The sequence below is a fragment of the Podarcis liolepis genome, assembly GCF_965112155.1.
Source record: "Podarcis liolepis genome assembly, chromosome: 5".
Classification (NCBI taxonomy): domain Eukaryota; kingdom Metazoa; phylum Chordata; class Lepidosauria; order Squamata; family Lacertidae; genus Podarcis; species Podarcis liolepis.
The window spans coordinates 11,513,375-11,534,545 of NC_139556.1; the positions used below are offsets into that span (position 1 = coordinate 11,513,375).

A 21,171-nucleotide genomic window follows, 5' to 3' on the forward strand; every position below is an offset into this window, starting at 1 on the left:
TGCCGGTGGATAATTTGAACTGATTTCTAATTTTTTCGTGCAGAGGATGCCGCCAGGAAGCTTCCACTGTCTCGTGGTGGGAGGAAGGAACAATTACCGGAAATGATTGCGCATCTGCGAGGGGATGGGAGAAAAGGGAAGAGAATCGTGCCCACTCTTTTGACCGTTCAAAGTAGAATGTGCGTGGATGGGGAGAAGCATTGAATCGTGTAGCACTCCCCAGTGGGCGTAGATACCCTGTTGAAATTCCAGATATAACGTAAAATAGAAAAGCCGCAATCGGAAAGTACTGAGTGCGCTGCACCAGAGCTCTAGTTAAGCTAAGCCACCTGTCTCAGTTTATCTCCCTCGCTTCCTTTCCCCTTCGTCCTCTTCTCTGCACAACGTCATCCCTCCCATCCACGCCACCCGCTGTCCTTTTTATTGCTGATGGCTTCCTAAATTTCCAGCAGTGAGTCATTTACAATGGAAAAGGAGCATTGTGCCGACTCTCCCTTTGGAAAATGCCTGCCAGAGCCAGGAGACTGCGTTTTGCATGTGCATCAACAGGGGGTTGTGGGGTGTGTGTGTGTGTGTGTGTGTGTGTGTGTGTAGTGGCACCAAAACCAGGTTCTGAAACATCTTGGAAAGCGAGCCAGTGAGAGTTCTGAACTCCCCTGGGATCTGATTAAGGACTTTGCTGCTGCAAATTTGTTCCTAACCTCAAAAGAGAGAGAGTTTGTTTGTTTGTTTGTTTGTGGTTTCCATTCTTAGGATCTCGCAGCAATGTGCATAAGGCCAGCATGTAAATAGAAAATACTGTGTCACACCTTGTGGCCCGGACTCTGTAAAGATGGCACATGTTGTACCAGGCACTTCTAAATATGTTTGTTTGTTTGTTTGTTTGCGGCTCTCCCTCCCATCTCCTCCGGCAGGGTTAAGAAAGGACGGAATTATTTTCCACCCCTTTGCCTACAACTCCGTTTGAAATATTGAAGCCCTGCACTTGCAGTAGTGTGTGGCATTTGGGCTCCGTACTGAGAGCTCTGACTGCCTTTTTGACTCTGGAAGGAAATGTCAATGCACAATTGTTTCTTCATCGCTCCGAATGAATTGCCTTGTGTTTACAAAGGTCAGGAACGGAGAGGGAATCATGTTTCTATGGAAATTAGGCAGCCTGAGCTCTAAGTATCCCATGCGCAAAGTGGACTAAATTCTTAACTCTGATTGGTAAATGCACACCCCCCCCAATGTAACAGTTGATTGTGGTGTTTTTTCCCTAATTCCCTCCCTTCTTTTCATTTTCTCCAATGCTTGCCACGAAATGCTTAAGGTGTAGAGCCAGCAACACCCGAATCAGGTATTTACTAAACGTTTCCTTTTCTTATGGTTTCCGTGGCACACCTCTCGCTTGCTTCAGCAAGCACAAAACCTTGACTGTTTGGCGCAGCTCTAGTGACCTGAAGTTCTTCGTTTTGCAGATGATTGGAGGTTACCGCTTAGTGTCGACTCCAATGGGGATGCTCAGTCCTCTGCTCTGGCTGCCAAGGGCTACCGCAGTGTGCGGCCAAACCTCTCTGAGAGCAAACCACACGTGAGTACCTGCCTCAAAAAATCCTTATGTGCTAGGAAAACTTTTGAGCCAAAGTGATGAAGAGTGAAGAGACCTGGGCCATCTTCCTGGCTGTGCTTGGGTGGGGAGCTTTTGTAATTCCTTTTTAATGGTTTGTAATAAGGGACGCGGGTGGCGCTGTGGGTTAAACCACAGAGCCTAGGGCTTGCCGATCAAAAGGTCGGCGGTTCGAATCCCTGCGACAGGGTGAGCTCCCATTGTTCGGTCCCTGCTCCTGCCAACCTAGCAGTTCGAAAGCACGAAGCGCAAGTAGATAAATAGGTACCACTCTGGCGGGAAGGTAAACGGCGTTTCCTTGCACTGCTCTGGTTCGCCAGAAGCGGCTTTGTCATGCTGGCTACATGACCCGGAAGCTGTACGCCGGCTCCCTCAGCCAATAAAGCGAGATGAGTGCCACAACCCCAGAGTCGTCCACAACTGGACCTAATGGTCAGGGGTCCCTTTACCTTTACCTTTTTAACATGAGCATAATACCAGGGAACATCTCTCATGTCTGTTAAAACGAAGAGCTGTAATTGGTGGAGAGCACCACAAAAGAGCAAGTTTCCTTGTTTGTTTTCCTGTTCAGCAGTAGTCTTCTTCTACTTGAGATCCATCTTTAGCCCCAACCTGCAACATGGACCCAGTGTTTCTTTGTTTTTTAAGTCAATGTGGACTTGGAGATCACCTAGTCCAGAATGCTATTACAGCATCGCTAAGATCCAGCCATCAAGCAGGGGAGTCTGTCCCAAGGCAGGCTGTTCTACTGCCAAACAACCCTTACCAGTAGGAAGGTTTCTCCTACTGCTCAGCTGAAATCTGCTTCCACGCCATTTCTGCATAGAGATTCTAGCCCTTCCCTCTGGAGCCACACAAAGACGTTTGCTCCATATTCTCCCTGCTGGGTGTTTGAAGACTTGCTGTCGTGTCCCCCCCTAACCTTAACAAAGGTGTGAGTTATAGGATTTTACCAGAAAGGGAATTTGAGGCTTTTTTGACATTGCCTTCTCCTAGAACTGTACTTGGTCAGCAAAAAGGAACCGACGTCCTTCTTGATCTTGAATCTTGGCTCCATGTGTGTAATTTCCATTACTGAATGAGTAGGGAAAACCTCAGCTGTTCTCTCCCACTACCAACCCTGCCTGTCCTTTGCCACAAACTGGATTCTTGGTCAACTAGATTATTACTGTGCCACCCACTATGTCTGGATTGCAGGAACCATTAAGTTCTGGGTGGCTGTGCTACAGCTGCTGACAGGCAAGCTCTGCTTCGTTTTATTCAGAATAGGGTCACTCCTTATGAGCACCATTGCAGAACACAGATTTTTGTGCGGGAGAGGACAAGCTTGATTCATAATCTTGGTTGCCTTCTTTATTACATTGCCTTAAAATTTTGCTGAGTTGCATCCAATGTTACTTGCTTTTGCTTTGTTTTTGTTTTTTGCAAGCAGAAGGAGGCCCTCACTAATGGAAGAGGCAGTGAGGGATCTTTTTATTTTTTAATACCAAAACCTCCTTCAGGGTACAGTCCCCCAATCATCTGGAGCAGATTTTCACAGGGCTGCAGGGGGGATGGAAAAGATATCTTCCTCTTCCTTCAGCAAAGACATCCGTTGGATCAAAAGCGGTTCTCTGAACTGGAAGGGCACAATCTGATTCAATTCAGTCCGTTGGTTATTTTGTTTTCGTTTTTGTCCAAATCCTGAACCCCAGTCACACCTCAGACAGTTTCTAAATGCTTCCAAATGCTAACAGCCTGACTCCCTCCTTTGGTAATCCTCACAGGACTTCTAGCCCAATGGTTGCCATTAATTTGATTGGAATTAATTTTATAATGAAATGATTTTGGAATGTTGTATCGTTTTACTATTGTTAGCCGCTCTGAGCCCAGCTTCAGCTGGGGAGGGCGGGATATAAATAAAATTTATTATTATTATTATTAACATTCAGTACATTTGAGAGGAAAATTTAGAAGTTATTGGATGTTTGGGTTGTAGACACATTATTTGGTCACACAAGCTCACTGGATACACAACACCTTCCCTTCTCACCCCCAAACAGTCTCTGGACTTCCCAGTTTCCAGAAGCCTTAAAAAACCCTTCTTTGGGCTCATTTATTTCACTTATGTCTGAGCTGTGGTTGGTGCACAGAGCTCAGGCAAAAAAGAAAAGAAAAAAGATGTGAGCTAAGATCACATTCTGCACATGTGTGGGACCCTGTTTTATGTTCTACGCTCTAGTAGAACTTATTTTTACAACCAAGTTTTATTTAAAGTTTTCCACTACAATAAAAAGCATACTAATCTAAAAAGAAAAATAGAAAGGGGGGAGCAGGAAAGGAGGAGAGTAAAGAAGAAAAGAAAGGGGAAAACAAGGGAAATGAAATTACAAAGTCCTCTATCAAAATTAAGTCTTAACTCTTATTCCGCACATGGAAAAATGAGCCCATGCGGCTCTCACCTGAGACCCTTAACCTCTTTCCCCAGCCTCCCACCCTAGGAAATGCTCTCACACACAGGGTTCTTCATCTTCATTCCTGTGTGCATTTTCCCTGATATGAGAGGAGGAACTTCAGGTTACAGAACATAGCATAAGTGTGACGAGAAGAAAGAAGAAGAAGAAATAATAATGAGACAGAAGAAAGTGAGATATAAAAAAGGCTAAAAAGAAAGAACTAGGAAGGGCTTCCAATGATCTGCCTGTCAATTATGTATGTAACACAACAACAACAACAAACAAACAAACAAGCAACAACATATTATTTATATCCCGCCCATCTGTCTGGGTTTCCCCAGCCACTCTGGACGGCTCCCAACAGAATATTAAAAACATGATAACACATCAAACGTTAACAACTTCCCTATTCAGGGCTGCCTCCAGATGTCTTCTGAAGGTCAGGTAGTTGTTTATTTCCTTAACATCTGATGGGAGGGTGTTCCACAAGGCGGGCGCCACTACCAAGAAGGCCCTCTGCCTGGTAACAATTATTCGAAATCTTCAAAGTATGCACTCCAGGATAATTTCAGGGTGCACTGTTGGGTAGCTATGTCTCCATCTGCTGTAGCAGAACCTCCGAGGGAAGTGGCATTCAAGTCTTCATAATCTCAGTCATTGCAGACTAGGCAACTTCATATGCAGAACAAGATCACTAACATGAGCAAAGCTTAAGTTTTCAGTAACATGCCTGACGTCTGAACTAGGTGCTATAGGTAACTTTCCCTCAAATATTCTAGATTCAGGTAGGTAGCCGTGTTCGTCTGATGCAGTCGAAATAAATTAAAAAATTGTCCAGTGGCACCTTAGAGACCAACGTAAGTTTGTTCTGGGTCTAAGCTTTTGTGTGCATGCACACTTCTTCAGATACACTGAAACAGAAGTCACCAGACCCTTATATATACAGTGGTGCCCCACAAGATGAATGCCTCGCAAGACGGAAAACTTGCTAGACAAAAGAGTTTTCCGTTTTGGAGGTGCTTCGCAAAACGAATCTCCTATGGGCTTGCTTCGCAAGACGAAAATGTCTTGCGAGTTCCTGCGGGGTTTTTTCCCTCCCCCCCTTTTTTCTAAGCCGCTTGTCAGCTGATCCGATAAGCCGCTAATAGCGCTAATAGCGCTAATCCACTAATCCGTCAATGGGCTTGCTTCGCAAGACGAAAAAACCGCTAGACGAAGGGAATCACAGAACAGATTCTTTTCGTCTTGCGAGGCACCACTGTAGTTGGAGGGTGGGGTGGGGTTTTTCCCAGAAGGGTAGTAGGTGATTGGCTCAATGGGTATGGTAAACCTGTTGAAGACTATTAACGACTCCAATTAATCCTACAGGGAAAAGCAAATATGTCCTCAAATAGGTTTTTTTAATTTTCCATGTAACATTTTTACAAATCAGTTTCATTTGTTGAGACATTAGGAAGAAAAGGGGGAAAGAGGTGGAGGCAGTAGGAGATGGGTGATTGACATGGGGGGAAAATACGAGAGAGAGAGAGACATTGCACACACTTTTGTAAAGCAAGAAAATCTTTAATAAATAAAGTATACTGTGCATACAAAAAAAGGGTGTTTTTTAAAAAAAGCAAAAGCAACCTCTTGATTTCAGTAAAGGGGCAGCCAAAGGGAAGGGGATGCTTAACCCATTCTCCTCTAGCTGTCCCCTCTCTTTGCCTAGGGATAAAATAATAGCCAGCTTGGGGGGTGAGGGGGCTACTTCTACAGAAAGTTAAGTGGCCCCTCCACGTGGTTCCTCTGCATTAACTTGCAGTATCCTGATTCCTGAAACTGCTGTCAATATATAACCATGTTTAGTTCCAGTTTGAGACTGAAACTGAAAGGCAGATTTTTCTGGTGGCATTCTTGAAGATACAGTGGTGCCCCGCAAGACGAAATTAATTCGTTCCGCAATTTTTGTCGTCTAGCGAATTTTTCGCCTTGCGAAGCACGAAATCCCATAGGAATGCATTGAAAATCAATTAATGCGTTCCTATGGTCAAAAAAAGTCCAAACAAAGCCAAATTTGGTACAACAACAGTTTATTAACTGCTCTTTAAAGTCACACATACTGTAAAGAGCAGTTCAAAAATTGAAGGGAAAGTAAATTAACTTTATAAACAAAACATGTCTTTGTTTTTAGACAAAGAAAACAAAGTCGTGAGACGTTTTCGTCTTGCGAAGCAAGCCCATAGGGGAAATTCGTCTTGCAAGGCAAATCGAAAACGGAAAAACCTTTCGTCTAGCGAGTTTTTTGTCTTGCGAGGCATTCGTCTTGTGAGGTACCACTGTATACAAAGAAAGGAAAGGCCCAAAGAAAGCAGGCGTCCATCTACAACAACAGCGATAATGAACAATAAACAGCAGCAGATATTTGAATGTTGTGCTCTGGGTATTGCTGTTCAAGAACTGGCAAATTGGAGGAGATTTCAGAAAACAGCCAGAAAGATGACAAAAGGCCTCTTCAAGGCACATGAATACTAGCTCACAGAATGCGGCTGTGAAACCTTAGACTGAAAAAAGCATCTTTAGGGAGTAGTTTGGTTCCCAAAATGTTTAACTGTTTAATTGACTTGCTGTTCCTGTTTCCTTAAAGGGAAAGGCATTCAAGGGCACAGAGCAAAGACTGGATTTATTTGTTAAGCTAATACATGCCCTGGCCTCCTTTTGCAGTAGTAATAATCAGGGTAGCTTCCCATAAAAATAAAATAAAATTAGGCCCCCTGCCTTTTTTAACACCCCCACCCTAAACTATTAATCACAGACAGTTATAGGAAAGGCAAAAGTATCCTGGACATGAAAGAAGACTGTAGCATCAGATAACTGCAAGAAAAGGCTGTGCAAATACCAATTTGGGAGGCTTTTGTTATGGAATATCATGTCATAGAGCAAAGCTTGGTGTGGCCCAAATGGTAACTTTCAGGACCTGGGAACAGACTGTCAGGAAAGCATTAACCTCACAGTCCTGGTCCAAATTTATTCTCCCCACCCCCCAAGGGGGCTGCTATTAATTTCCTTTTAAAATGCTGGTGATCTCATTCATTTTTATCTCCTGCGTCATGTCTTGTTAGAGCAGAACATTGAATGGGGTGAAGCACCAAATTCCTTCCAATTGTATTGATAATTTTACTTTCAGAGCTGCTCACTGATGTTTTTTTTAAATTGAAGTTTGCATATATGAATGAAATCTCAGTATATACAGAAATCCCAGATCCAGAAAGATTTAGAGACTTACATAGCTGTCTTCCAAATATATAACCACACATAGCTTCAAACCGTATCTGATTATATTTTCAAAACACTCTCACTTTTATCCCAGTTTTTTTAAAAATTGAGTGTTTTGAAAATAAAATAAAAAACTTGTTCTATATGTTTTTATAGCTGTTTGCCCCGTACCTTTTTAATAAATAAAAATTTGAGCATTATAAATGTTTTTCCAGTTTCCACCAAACATTTTTCTTGTGTTGATAAATTTCATGTTTCCCCTCCCCCAACATATAATTTGTACATCAGTCAATAAATCATCAGGCTATAATGTTATTTGTGTACCTCCTGGATAACACCTAATGACACAGGACTGGAGGCAAGTGATAGTCCTGAACCAAATTTCCCTTAATCACTAAAACAATGGTATTTGAGAAAGACTTTATATTAGAACATGGCCACCACAAATAATTGAAAATAGCATTCAGATTGCCAAAGTGCTAACACCTTGAATTGATTAGGGCAGGGATCTCTACATTGTGGAACCACATCTCCCATCATCCTTAATCACTGGCCGCAGTGGGGCTGATGGGAACTGGAGTCCAGTGACAGGTTCCCCTTAAATTAGGACCACTGTTAATCCCTCAGAATTTACGAGACTTACTCTGGTAGAACATGTTGCAGTATATTCAATACATCGAAGAGGATTTACTGTGGTGTACTTGAGATCTCAAAATGACAGCTATGGGAAATGTTGGCTGATGAGATGATGAAAAATATCACCCAATTTTATTTTATAATCGATTTCAGTGTGCGTGATGCTTTGGCTTTTATGAAGTCTCTGCCATCTTTTAAAAAGAAACATTTCACCTCTTTTCTTCCCCCCCAGCCAGCTAAATGAGTGTGTGTGTGGTGCGCGCACTGTTAAAAGCTTGCAGCAATGGAAACATTACAATGACATTTTAGTGGTCTGTCTTGTGCCCCCCCCCCATTTTTTACTATGCAACTATTTTGAGTTCAGTGCAGAAGTTCACTCCAAATGGGGTCTCTGCCATAGCTGTCAAGCGTCCCTTATTTGGCGGGACAGTCCCTTATCCCAGCGCCATGTCCCACTGCTGTCCTTTATTGATGATGTCCCTTAAATAAGCTACTGGAGGTAATGGGGCCCTTTCTATGTCCAGCTGTCCTTTGTCAACAACAAATTGTTGCTGGTTTTTTTGTGTTGAATATATGTTATATGGTAATTTATGGACCTAATAAGTATCTAAAGCCATTTGCACACAACAAAATATGTATTTTATCAAAGTAATTGTTGATCCCTTACATTGGCTGCTGATCCCTTATTTTCGAGGCTGCTGGTCCCTTATTTTCAAATCTGTAAGTTGACAGCTATGGTCTCTGCTAGTGCACTTTGTAATGAAAATCTGACTTGCTCATTGATTGAGGGCTTTCATTTGGCACCAACAAGTTTCACTCTTAAGGTTGCGTGGTAGATTTCCATCACTCTGCTGTTAAGAAGGTGTTGGTAACTCAATGATACGAGTTCATAACAGACCCGGAAAATGCATTATTAGTCTTACATAAGCATTTTCCTTCAAAGGACCTGTTTGTTTTATGCACCTCTGGCTTTGTGCAGAGTCAGAAGTAATATTGTTGATTGTTTTGAGTAAGATCCTGAGTTTCATTCCAATATCCAGAAATCCTGAGAGGGATGATGGGATTCAGAGCTGACATTCACCACCTCTAAAACTGTGATCCTGAGAGTAAACCCCAGTGAATGCAATAGGGCTTCTAAGTAGACATGGTTAGGATTGTTTCAATAATATTCAGGCTTCCCTGGTTTGTCAACTAAGTAGAAAACTGAACGTGTTTACTGTAAGCAGTACATAACATTGACTTCTTGTTTCTTTATTTATTTACTTGCTTTCTTATTTAATCATATCATCAATGCACACTGTGTTACAGTCAAATACAAGGTAATAAGAAAGAAAAACATATCTTAAATATAACACATACGTATATAAGCAAGGATCACAACATAACTTATTCCTGCAATTTAATTGATTCTTATAAACCTTGATTTCAATTCCTGTTACACTCTTTCCCTGGTTTGGAAAGATATCGGATAGGAAATGCATACCATTGACTTCAGTGTGATAGACAGCTACAGCGATCTGGGCTTTGGGTATTCAGCCAATACATGATACACTGAAATGATACACCAGCTCATCATGTGAAGATCTGGAAATCCTTCATTCAACAACGGGAGTGAATGAGCTGTGTGCCGACTTTGAAATTCCATATTAAAGTTTCGTTTCTTCCTGTTAACCTCAGTCTAATGACCAACTCATTTCTCTCTCTCCTCTTTTTCTCCTTTGTACGGTGCTGACTTTCCCCCCTTTTGAACCCCATAACTGGATAGACCCCTTCTCCACCCCACCCCTCTCCTCCAAACGAGGAGAGCTTTGCATGGCGACCTCGCACCGGCACCGCAATAACTGTCCTGCAGCCCGTTCCCATAACGGATTGTGTGCACCCTCACGCACCCAAGCCGCATATGCGACCCAGCCTCGAGGGCCGGCCCAGTTTTTCCTCCTCGCCCAAACCCTTCGTCGCGGCTCCCTACAAATCCACTGGCTCCATCCCCGCAGACAGGGGGTTGCATGTTGGGCAATCGCGCTCGGGAAGTCGCTCCTTGATACCCGACGCGTCATCCGAGCACCAAAACACCCTGGCGCTTGCTGAGGAACATCCGAGTGGTAAAGCTGGACTGAAACCCAACCACGAAACCAGAGCGCAGAAAAAGGTCAGCAGTCTATATGTAGCTTGTTTATCTAACAGCACTTGTTCGGCTCCGTTTGGAAATTCCACTGCCCGTTCAGATGGCCAAACACAAGGCGCCCGTTTTGGAGCTGAGGTCACTGTGGCACCAGCCTTCTCCCCTGCTTCCTCTGTAACAGATACTGGAAAATCTCTTCCTCCTCCTCCTCCTGCCCCTCCCAGGCCATTCTTTAATATTGTTCTCAGTGGAGACTCAGTTAGTTATGGTCCGAGCCATCCCTCCAGGACTCCGCAGGCTGTTGGCAACACAAAGGTAGACTTCCCACATACGACTTGCAGTGAGGACAGGATGAGAAAGGAACCGTGCATTGCTCAGCCGCCGCTGCCGCCACCCCAGCAACATCCATGCAAGGCAAAGGAACATGGCAGGGTACTTGGTTTTCTTCATAACCCTTTTTTCCTCCCCCTTTCACACGGCTGTATCTTTCTTTTCCTTCTCCCACCGGCGTGAAATGCACCAGTGCCTTCCTTTCCGATTTGGATGCCTCCTAAGATCTTTCCCTCTCTCCTGCTGAATAACCGACAGCCTTTCCTTCCGAGACGGATGCATGTTTGTGTGGAGATTGTGGGTGCAGGGTTTTGGGGGGGTGGGTGCCTCAAGCCTAAACCATACTGGAGAGGTTGGGGTGGGTGCCGTTCTGTGAAACCCCTCTGTCTTAGGCTAAAGGAAACATAGCAGCTGGCACAAAACTGCCCTCAGGTGATGACCGTGTATTCGAAGGGATTTTGGATTGTTTGATCTGTTGATGGCAGGTGACCTGGAAGGTGGGTTTGGGGCCCGGGAGTTGTGTGAATTGTTGTTGTCTTTTTTTAATGGCCGCCGCGCAAAACTTGCTCCTTTGGGTAAATAATGTCGTCTCACGAGGTACGGCATCTTTTGCATGTCACTGATCACCTCCACTGTTTCGGTCCGGTCCCCCCCCTCTTGTGTAATGTCACCTTATCTCCCACAGGATGCGACTCGCTCTGCCGCCACCACCCCAGCTCATACAGAGGTTATAGTAGTGCCATTCCAACAGGTTTACCCCGACCGCGGGCGAGAAACCAGCTCAAGCACACCTCCACCGCCTCTCCTGCCATATGGCCAAAGCTCTGCATTCTCTGACAACACGCCTGCTCCTGGCTTACTCCTGACCTTCCCGACATTAGACGATTTCATTCCCCCTCACCTTCAGAAAGGTTCCCAACATAACCAGCCGTCCTCTTCGTCGGGGATCGTGCCCCACGTTCGCCCGAAACTGCCTTCACTGTCGCCACCGCCACCACCACCTCCTCCTGTGCTGATTCCTCCCATCACAGAGGTCTCAGACAGTGTGTCGGAGCCCGAGAGCACAGGAATGATCTTGCGCACAGTAAGCCTTGCCACATGCCACCGTGACGGCTTTGCTAAATTTATGCTCCCGGATTAAATGACCTTATTTTTTTTCTCACTGGCATACTAAACTTTGAACAAGGTGCTCTCTGCCAGCAGCATGACATCCGAAACCTTGTTTATGTGCTATTAAATTGCATGTGTGTCTCTTCCCCCCACTTCTTGCTCAGTCACCCTTCGGCCGTGTAATGTTTCTGCCTTGTCCTTTCCTATTTGAAAACTCTACACCAGGGTTTCCCCAAACGTTTTGGACTACGGTACCCATCATCCCTGACCACGGGTAGCTAGCGGTGATGGGAGTTGTAGTCCAAAAACAACTGGAGGGCCCAAGCTTGGCAAGCCCTGCTCTGTGCCTTTGGCCATAACCAGGGCCATGCACAAGGCACATCCCAACTTGGTGCCCTGCAAATGGCGCTGTACTACAAATCCCAGCCTCCTGACCTGATGGAAGTACTCCATTTTAGTGTTCCACACTGCTTTAGACTACCTTCATGGAAGGACATAGGGTAGCTGTTATGCCAATGTCTTTGGGCTTCTTCCTTTGTGGCAGCTTCGTATTCGCAATTTCACATCTGCGTACGAAAGCACGCCTGCCATTGTTGCGTTGCAGAACACATGAGTTTCCTAGGCCCCATTTAGTCACCTGGCAGTGGGAAGAGGTCTTTATAGACAGCTTCACATGCAATGCCTTTCATAGACTCATAGCTGGAAGGGGTTCTGAGGATCATCTGTGTGTGTGTGTGTGATAATTTTTATTATTACGCTAAAAATATTTTTTATTAGTTTTCAGTTACAATAACTCCATAAAAGCCTCATTGTCACAGTATTTTTATTTTTTATTAGTTTTCAGTTACAATAACTCCATAAAAGCCTCATTGTCACAGTACCAAATTATAATACAATTCATATTTCCAATTGTTCAGATACCAAATTATATTATTTTGTTGGGCCCCCGCGTGCTAGAATTGATGATTCGATAATTTGCTTTAACTCTGCATTCCAAAAGCTTATGAATTCCAGTTGCACACCAGTCAGAATAACAAACCCTTATATTGCAGCTGCAGTTTAATTATTATTATTATTATTATTATTATTATTATTATTATTATTATTTATTATTTATACCCCGCCCATCTGGCTGGGCTACCCCAGCCACTCTGGGCGGCTTCCAAAAAAACATTAAAATACTGTAATACATCAAACATTAAAAGCTTCAAAAGTTTTAACGACTTCCACCCACAGTAACACGTCAAATAATTTGCAGTCCTACAGATGAAGTCTTCAAACTCTCTCTTTGGATTCTGAGCATCATCTAACCCAACCCCCTGCAAGCAAGGAAGTTGACCCATACGGGGATCGAACCTGTGACTTTGGCATCATCAGTACCACGCTCTAACCTACTGAGCTATCTAAGCTCAGGGAAGGCTGGTGGGCTGTCTCTGCCCATGGCAGGCTACCTCTGTCCGGAGGGCCCCAATTAGAACAGCCACATCTGGTGAAAAGTACTTTATGCCACCAGGATCTCCATACACAACTCTTCCAGCTTCAGGCTGCAAATTATGCCAGTCTCTATGGTTTTCTTCTTCAAGATTCGGCTTCTGCTGGATTGGCTTCCTTGAGTCTCAAAAGGCAGCCAGACACGGCAAAAACAACAACAACAAACCTATTTTAATGATGGGGCCGGGAGCTAAACAGGTCACCTCACTTCCAGTTTCCCCCAACGGCTTTTATATGCTTGCTAAAAGTGATTGGTGCTGTGGGTTAAACCACAGAGCCTAGGGCTTGCCGATCAGAAGGTCAGCGGTTCGAATCCCCGCGACAGGGTGAGCTCCCGTTGCTCGGTCCCTGCTCCTGCCCACCTAGCAGTTCGAAAGCACATCAAAGTGCAAGTAGATAAATAGGTACCGCTCCGGCGGGAAGGTAAACAGCGTTTCCGTGTGCTGCTCTGGTTCGCCAGAAGCGGCTTAGTCATGGTGGCCACATGACCCAGAAGCTATACGCCGGCTCCCTCGGCCAATAAAGCGAGATGAGCGCCGCAACCCCAGAGTCAGCCATGACTGGACCTAAAGGTCAGGGGTCCCTTTACCTTTTTAAAAGTGATTGTGGGACCAAATGGAGCTCTGGTGGTCACTCAATGATTCTGTTGATCTTTAAATATCATGTAGCACAACAAAAACCTCAGAGGGGCACATTTGGATTCGAATTTCCTGTACTTCTGGTTTGATTCAAAGTGTTCCATTAAAAAAAAAAAAAAAGGAGGGATGCAATTGAATTTTGACATTTTATCCCTCCGGTTTCTTATCCCACATGGTTTTTTATCCCACATGGTTTCCCCAAACGCTTCATCCTTGTGGCTTTAGGCTGAGAGGTGGTGGCTGGTCTAGGGTCATCCAGGGACTTTCAGTGCCCGATGTGAACACAGGCCATGCTGGTTTGAGCCCAATGATCCACCTACTGGCACTTCATGGAGTTGCTTTTACAGGAGAACCCAAAACAGGAAACCCCATGCCTTGAGATTGTCCTTCCTGGTGCACACTGGCTCATGTGAGTGGCTATGCATCATAAAGATGAGTAGGGGATCAGTATGGGCTGTATGTAGTTCAAATGCTGTTTATTGGATGTGCGGACATGGGTGGCGCCGTGGTCTAAACCACTGAGCCTCTTGGGCTTGCCAATCAGAAGGTCGGCAATTCGAATCCCTGCGACATGGTGAGCTCCCGTTGCTCGGTCCCAGCTCCTGCCAACCTAACAGTTTGAAAGCACGTCAAAGTGCAAGTAGATAAATAGGTACCACTGCGGCGGGAAGGTAAACAGCGTTTCCATGTGCTCTGGTTTCCATCACGGTGTCCTGTTGCCCCAGAAGCGGTTTAGTCCTGCTGGTCACATGACGCGGAAAGCTGTCTGTGGACCAACGCCTACTCCCTCGCCCTGAAAGCGAGATGAGCGCCACAACCCCATTGTCACCTTTGACTGGACTTAACCATCCAGGGATCCTTTACCTTCTTACCTTATTAAATGTGCACACTCACAGAATGGTGGAGTTGGGAGGGACCCCACGGATCATCTATTCCCAACCCCCTGCATTGCAGGAAACCTTTTGCCCGACATGGGACTCGAATCCACAACTTTGAGATAAAGAATCTCATGCTCTACCAACTGGCTATTCCCCCCCCCCCTTGCAGTTGTGCCCTAATTATCTGCCACTCTCTGCTCACTTTGAACAAATCCTTCTGGTAGATCTAAACTGGAAATCTCAGGGTCAGTATGATCATTTCATCTTGACGGCCACCATTACTCCACCGCCACAAAAATTAAACAGCAGTTCTTATGTCAGTGATAACAAATAAGCAGCTGGCTGCGGTTGGCCCAAGGATGTGATTCTACCTTCCTCTCTCCTGTCTCTGCCGGTTCCTCTCCACCTGTTCTTCGCATTGTCCTGATGTCCCCAGCGTCCTGCTGTCTAACAGCTTGCAAAGGGCGGTGCGTCCTAAAGTTATTTCTCTGATCCCCCTCGTCAAGTAATCCGTAACCAGCTTTCGTTCAAGAACTGCATGGGTTTTGCATGCCTGACGGTTTCTGTGAAAGGAACACCTCTTTTTAAAAGGAAGCATGGATTGGAAGACACAAATCTCTCTCTCTCTCTGTATCTCCGTAACCAGAACAGCTCACTCCTGCCACCAGCTGTATTCCATGTATTACAGTTCCTTCTTCCAGTGCAAAAAAGGGGTTTTGGCTCTTCCCTCTGTGTATACTAACGGCAATGAGAAAGGCGCCGTGCCGGTGCATCGAACTAAACTTTTCTCGGGTTTGTTTGTTCTCTGTTGCAAAGTGGCTGTCCTCCAGGTACCCTGTGGCCCTTGGGCAATAACGGCATATGTACCTTTCCGTTTCAGGACCCCTGTCCTCTGCTCTATGAAGCGCCCAGGTCCAGCAGTGGCACAGAGTGCTATGGCTCCCTAACTCTCACCAGCAAACCCACCTCTGGGTACCCCTCCACCACCATAGTCAACCCCACCATCGTCCTTTTGCAGCACAACAGAGGTAAGGGTAACAACATATTGCCTTTTCCAGCTCAACTTGGGACAATTTTCAGCAAGGGCAATTACCGTATTTTTCGCTCCAAAAGACGCACCAGACCATAAGGCGCAGCTAGTTTTGGGAGGAGGAAAACAAGAAAAAAATATTCTGAATCCCAGAAGCCAGAACAGCAAGAGGGATCTGGCTTCTGGGATACCGTATGGCTGTTCTGGCTTCTGGGATAACCACGCCAAGCCTCTTCAGGGCAGCGGGATGAAGGCTCCCTCTGCCTGAAGAAGCCAGGCAGAAGCCAGGACGGCACGTCGCTGAAGGGCCGCTGCGCAGTTCTCTCTCTCTGCACAGCGCCTCTCCTTCACAGGAGAGATGCTGCGCAGAGAGGGAGAAGGCGCAGCACCCCTTCAGCGAAGCTGGAGAAGGAACAGAAGGAGACCCTTCTGTTCCTCCTCCGGCTTCCAGGGCAGGCACGTCACCGCGAAGCCAGAGAAGGAACAGTAGGAGTCCCTTCTGTTCCTCCTCCGGCTTCGCAGGACAGGCGCTGCACAGAGAGGGAGAGCTGCGCAGCGCCCCTTCAGCGAAGCGGGAGGAGGAACAGAAGGGGCTCCGTTCCTCCTCCCGCTTCGCTGAAGGGGCGCTGCGCAGCTCTCCCTCTCTGCGCAGCGCCATTCGCTCCATAAGACACACTCACATTTCTCCTTACTTTTTAGGAGGAAAAATTTAGGAGCAAAAAATATTGTACAGTGGTGCCCCGCAAGACGAAATTAATTCGTTCCGCAATTTTTGCCGTCTAGCGAATTTTTCGTCTTGCGAAGCACGGTTTAAACGGTTTAACAAAGTCGCAAGACGTTTTCGTCTTGCGAAGCAAGCCCATAGGGGAATTCGTCTTGCGAGGCAAATTGCGAACGAAAAAACCTTTCGTCTAGCGAGTTTTTTGTCTTGCGAGGCACCACTGTATATATGACAGGGCATTCGCAATGGGATGGGAGTAAGGCTAGGTTATATATCGATACGTCATCCAAAACCAGTTTGAAGTCGTGACATCGGTTTCATAATTTTTCGATCTGGCAATCTATCGCGAAGCATGGTGTGTGTCTGTGTTATGCAAAAAATCACAATGTGGGGAAAACCATGAAGCCAGCCAATGCTTCTCTCGATTCCTGCAGCCCCTCTGCTGACCCAGCTCTTCCCTGTCCCATACAGGGGGCAGCTAATTACAAGAGCAGGAGCCAGAAAAAATTACGATGCGGGGAAAACCGTGAAGCCAGCTAATGCCTCTACATAGCTCCATCCTTATTTCAGTCGCCGTGATATATTGGTGCATCACGATGTTTAGCTGGTGTTACCTGGTTTTCAACTCTGTGATATATTACCCAGCCCTACTGGTTGCCTCCTTATTTCAGACATTGTGATATACATATGCATATATATATATATATATATATATATATATATATATATATATATGCAGGTTTTGGTGTCTTCGGGTGTCTTCCCGTGTAAGAGTTGGGGTGTCTAGGCGACGTTTCGACGAGGTCTCACTCGTCATCTTCAGGCTGGTGCTTTCGGCTTCTTGTTACTGGAACAGAGCAGGATCTCAGTGTTTGAGTTCCTATAAATACTGTTGAGGGGGTGTGGTGTATAGCCTCCAACGTTCTGGGCAGAGAGGAAGTTCCCAGGTTAGTGTGCCTTTTCTTCTTTTGTTCCTTAATTACTTGAGGGATATCTTGAGTGATTTCTAGAGTGATATTCTGAGTACCACTTAGGTGGGTCATTAGGTGTGGATTAGTTGCTAAAGCTTTCGTGTCTTGACCTCTTGAGCTTGTGAAGAGTTTTTCTGAGAAGATGGCTGTACTGCACTTAGTTGTGCTCTGGCTTGGCTTCGTGTATAGGGGCGAGCTGTGGTTTTGTGCCCTGTGCCAGCCAGATCTGTGTAGGGATTGCAGGGGGGTGCAGCATCCGGAGGTGCCACTATGGTTTGGCTACTGGATGGTGTCTGTAATTTATCTGTGGAGAGGGTCTGGGTTTGGGTCTGGTGTGGTTGATTGGTGATGGCGTTCTGTGTGCCTCTGGTTCTGGTGTCGGTTTTTGTGGGGAGGGCTAATTTCCAGATGTCTGGCAGGCGGGACGTGTCGTCACGCTTGTTCATGTTGTGAGGGTGTTTCTCTATCTCGATGGCTTCCATGATTATTCTCTTGTGGTGATGTTCCATGTTAAAGAGCAATTTGGAATCTGCAAAATTAATTTCGTGTCCTGTTTCTTTCATGTGTTGGAAAAGAGAGGAAGTTTTTTCTTCTTTTTTGACGGCATTCTTGTGTTCTGCGATACGTGCATTTATTCGTCTGTTTGTTTGTCCAATGTACGTGGCTGGGCAGACTTTGCAGGGTATTTCATAGACCCCTTGGTTTTCCAACTGGATTTTATCTTTGGGGTTTCTGAGGATATTGGCTATTTTTTGGTTGGTGCAAAAGGCTGTTTTGATATTGTGTTTATGGAGGATTTTGCTAATTTTATCTGTAGTGCCCTTGATATAAGGAAGGAGGGCCATGCCATTGTTTTCTTCTGTGTCTTGGTTTTTGGGGGGTGTTTCTTTTTGGATTAACTTCGTAACCCTGTTTTGCTGGTATCCATTGGCGATTAACACATTTGAGAGATTCTGTAACTCAGTTGTCAAGTGGTCTTTGTCAGCCAGGCGTTTGGTTCTGGAGATGCACCTGTTGTGATGAACACATCGGACTACCAAGCAAAACTATCAAATCTACTCCAAGACCCTACCTACCAACCTATAAAAACAGATCCCACCACCTATCTGGAAAAAACCACCAAATCCAAAATAAAAGCCTCTCCTATCAGTGAAGAAATCCAGCTAAGAATCATCCCCAGAGAAAAATCATCCAGATGCCCCAAACTCTACGGTCTCCCCAAGATACACAAAGAAGGAACACCACTCAGACCAATAGTCAGCTCCATAGGCTCACCTCTACAAAATCTCGCTAAATTTCTCGCTAAGCAACTTCAGCCCTATGCAGAATCCATCGCTTCACACGTTACAAACTCCTTCCAGTTCATAGAAACAATAAAGAAGCAAAACCTACATCCCGATGACCTACTTGTGAGCTTCGATGTTGTATCTCTCTTCACACAAGTGCCCATTAATGAAGCCTTGACAGCCATTCAAAACAAATACAATCCCCCCGAATACATCCTGGACCTGACCAACCACTGCCTAACCAACACGTACTTCATCCACAATGGACAAAGATACAAACAGATAGAAGGAGCACCTATGGGATCACCCCTCTCACCGATCATCGCAAATTTGTACATGGAACACTTTGAAACCAATGCTTTAGACAAGTCAGAACACAAACCCAAACTTTGGCTCAGATATGTTGACGACACCTTTGTAATTTGGCCACACGGGAAAGAAAAACTAGATAGCTTCCTCACACATCTCAACAGCCTACACCCCAAAATACAATTCACTATGGAAATAGAAGCCAACAACCAACTTCCCTTCCTTGACGTCCTAATCTACAAAAAACCTGATGGCTCACTAGGACACACTATCTACCGGAAAAAAACACACACCAACCGCTACTTACATGCACAATCACACCACCACCCTGCACAAATAAACTCCGTAGCCAAGACTCTCATCTCCAGAACCAAACGCCTGGCTGACAAAGACCACTTGACAACTGAGTTACAGAATCTCTCAAATGTGTTAATCGCCAATGGATACCAGCAAAACAGGGTTACGAAGCTAATCCAAAAAGAAACACCCCCCAAAAACCAAGACACAGAAGAAAACAATGGCATGGCCCTCCTTCCTTATATCAAGGGCACTACAGATAAAATTAGCAAAATCCTCCATAAACACAATATCAAAACAGCCTTTTGCACCAACCAAAAAATAGCCAATATCCTCAGAAACCCCAAAGATAAAATCCAGTTGGAAAACCAAGGGGTCTATGAAATACCCTGCAAAGTCTGCCCAGCCACGTACATTGGACAAACAAACAGACGAATAAATGCACGTATCGCAGAACACAAGAATGCCGTCAAAAAAGAAGAAAAAACTTCCTCTCTTTTCCAACACATGAAAGAAACAGGACACGAAATTAATTTTGCAGATTCCAAATTGCTCTTTAACATGGAACATCACCACAAGAGAATAATCATGGAAGCCATCGAGATAGAGAAACACCCTCACAACATGAACAAGCGTGACGACACGTCCCGCCTGCCAGACATCTGGAAATTAGCCCTCCCCACAAAAACCGACACCAGAACCAGAGGCACACAGAACGCCATCACCAATCAACCACACCAGACCCAAACCCAGACCCTCTCCACAGATAAATTACAGACACCATCCAGTAGCCAAACCATAGTGGCACCTCCGGATGCTGCACCCCCCTGCAATCCCTACACAGATCTGGCTGGCACAGGGCACAAAACCACAGCTCGCCCCTATACACGAAGCCAAGCCAGAGCACAACTAAGTGCAGTACAGCCATCTTCTCAGAAAAACTCTTCACAAGCTCAAGAGGTCAAGACACGAAAGCTTTAGCAACTAATCCACACCTAATGACCCACCTAAGTGGTACTCAGAATATCACTCTAGAAATCACTCAAGATATCCCTCAAGTAATTAAGGAACAAAAGAAGAAAAGGCACACTAACCTGGGAACTTCCTCTCTGCCCAGAACGTTGGAGGCTATACACCACACCCCCTCAACAGTATTTATAGGAACTCAAACACTGAGATCCTGCTCTGTTCCAGTAACAAGAAGCCGAAAGCACCAGCCTGAAGATGACGAGTGAGACCTCGTCGAAACGTCGCCTAGACACCCCAACTCTTACACGGGAAGACACCCGAAGACACCAAAACCTGCATTCCTGTACCCGTGAAAATCTACGAAAGCAAATATATATATATATATATATATATATATATATATATATATATATATATATATATATATACACACACACACACACACACACACACACACACACACACACACACCTCACACCATACTTTTCCGTCTATAAGATGCCCCCATGTATAAGACGCCCCCTATTTTTGGGGACTGAAATTTCAGAAAATGGGGAGAGATGGCAAAAAGTTGTTGGGGAGGGGAATTACCGAGGGTTGCTAAGCTTTATTTAGAGGGGAATGCCGAAAATCGCTCACCCACACGCATCACAAAATCCGCCTCCCGTCTGTATCCTCGCCAGCGGGAGCTGCCAACCCCCCTGCACCCCAATTGCCGCAGCGTTGGCCAATCAACAACACCAAATGATGCAGCAACCAATAACACGCACAATAGCCTCTGATAGCCACGGCAGCAACCAATCAAACGTCCACCCTATGTATTACCCATGTATAAGATGACCCCCACTTTTTTGCATGATTTCTAAAACATAGTCTTATACACAGAAAATTACGGTATATCTATTTATTTATCTTATCTGTAAACTGCCTGAAGATTTTCCTTTAAAATAAAAACAAAACTGCAGGGAGCCGTCACAGCATGTTAACGATGAGATTAAGTGACGACCTTGGAAACCCTTCATTTTAATTTTGCCTCTGCCCATTAAGTCAATAAGTGGCCTTCGATAAGCCACCCTTTCTTTCATAC

General features: G+C 45.2%; 1 protein-coding gene across 50 annotated transcripts in view; it reads left to right on the forward strand.

The window, feature by feature from the left end:
* The window catches only part of SORBS1 (sorbin and SH3 domain containing 1), a 202,418-nt gene that overhangs the window by 105,477 nt on the left and 75,770 nt on the right, over nucleotides 1-21,171 (forward strand). For 26 of the 50 annotated variants that reach the window (XM_083505445.1, XM_083505444.1, XM_083505397.1 and 23 more), the window contains 5 exons: nucleotides 1,313-1,339; nucleotides 1,461-1,573; nucleotides 9,698-10,486; nucleotides 11,070-11,468; nucleotides 15,382-15,529. In XM_083505445.1, the coding sequence (XP_083361571.1) occupies nucleotides 1,313-1,339; nucleotides 1,461-1,573; nucleotides 9,698-10,486; nucleotides 11,070-11,468; nucleotides 15,382-15,529 (1,476 nt within the window). The remainder of the gene's footprint in view (nucleotides 1-1,312; nucleotides 1,340-1,460; nucleotides 1,574-9,697; nucleotides 10,487-11,069; nucleotides 11,469-15,381; nucleotides 15,530-21,171) is intronic. The other 24 variants (XM_083505434.1, XM_083505438.1, XM_083505428.1 and 21 more) reach the window with 5 other exon arrangements.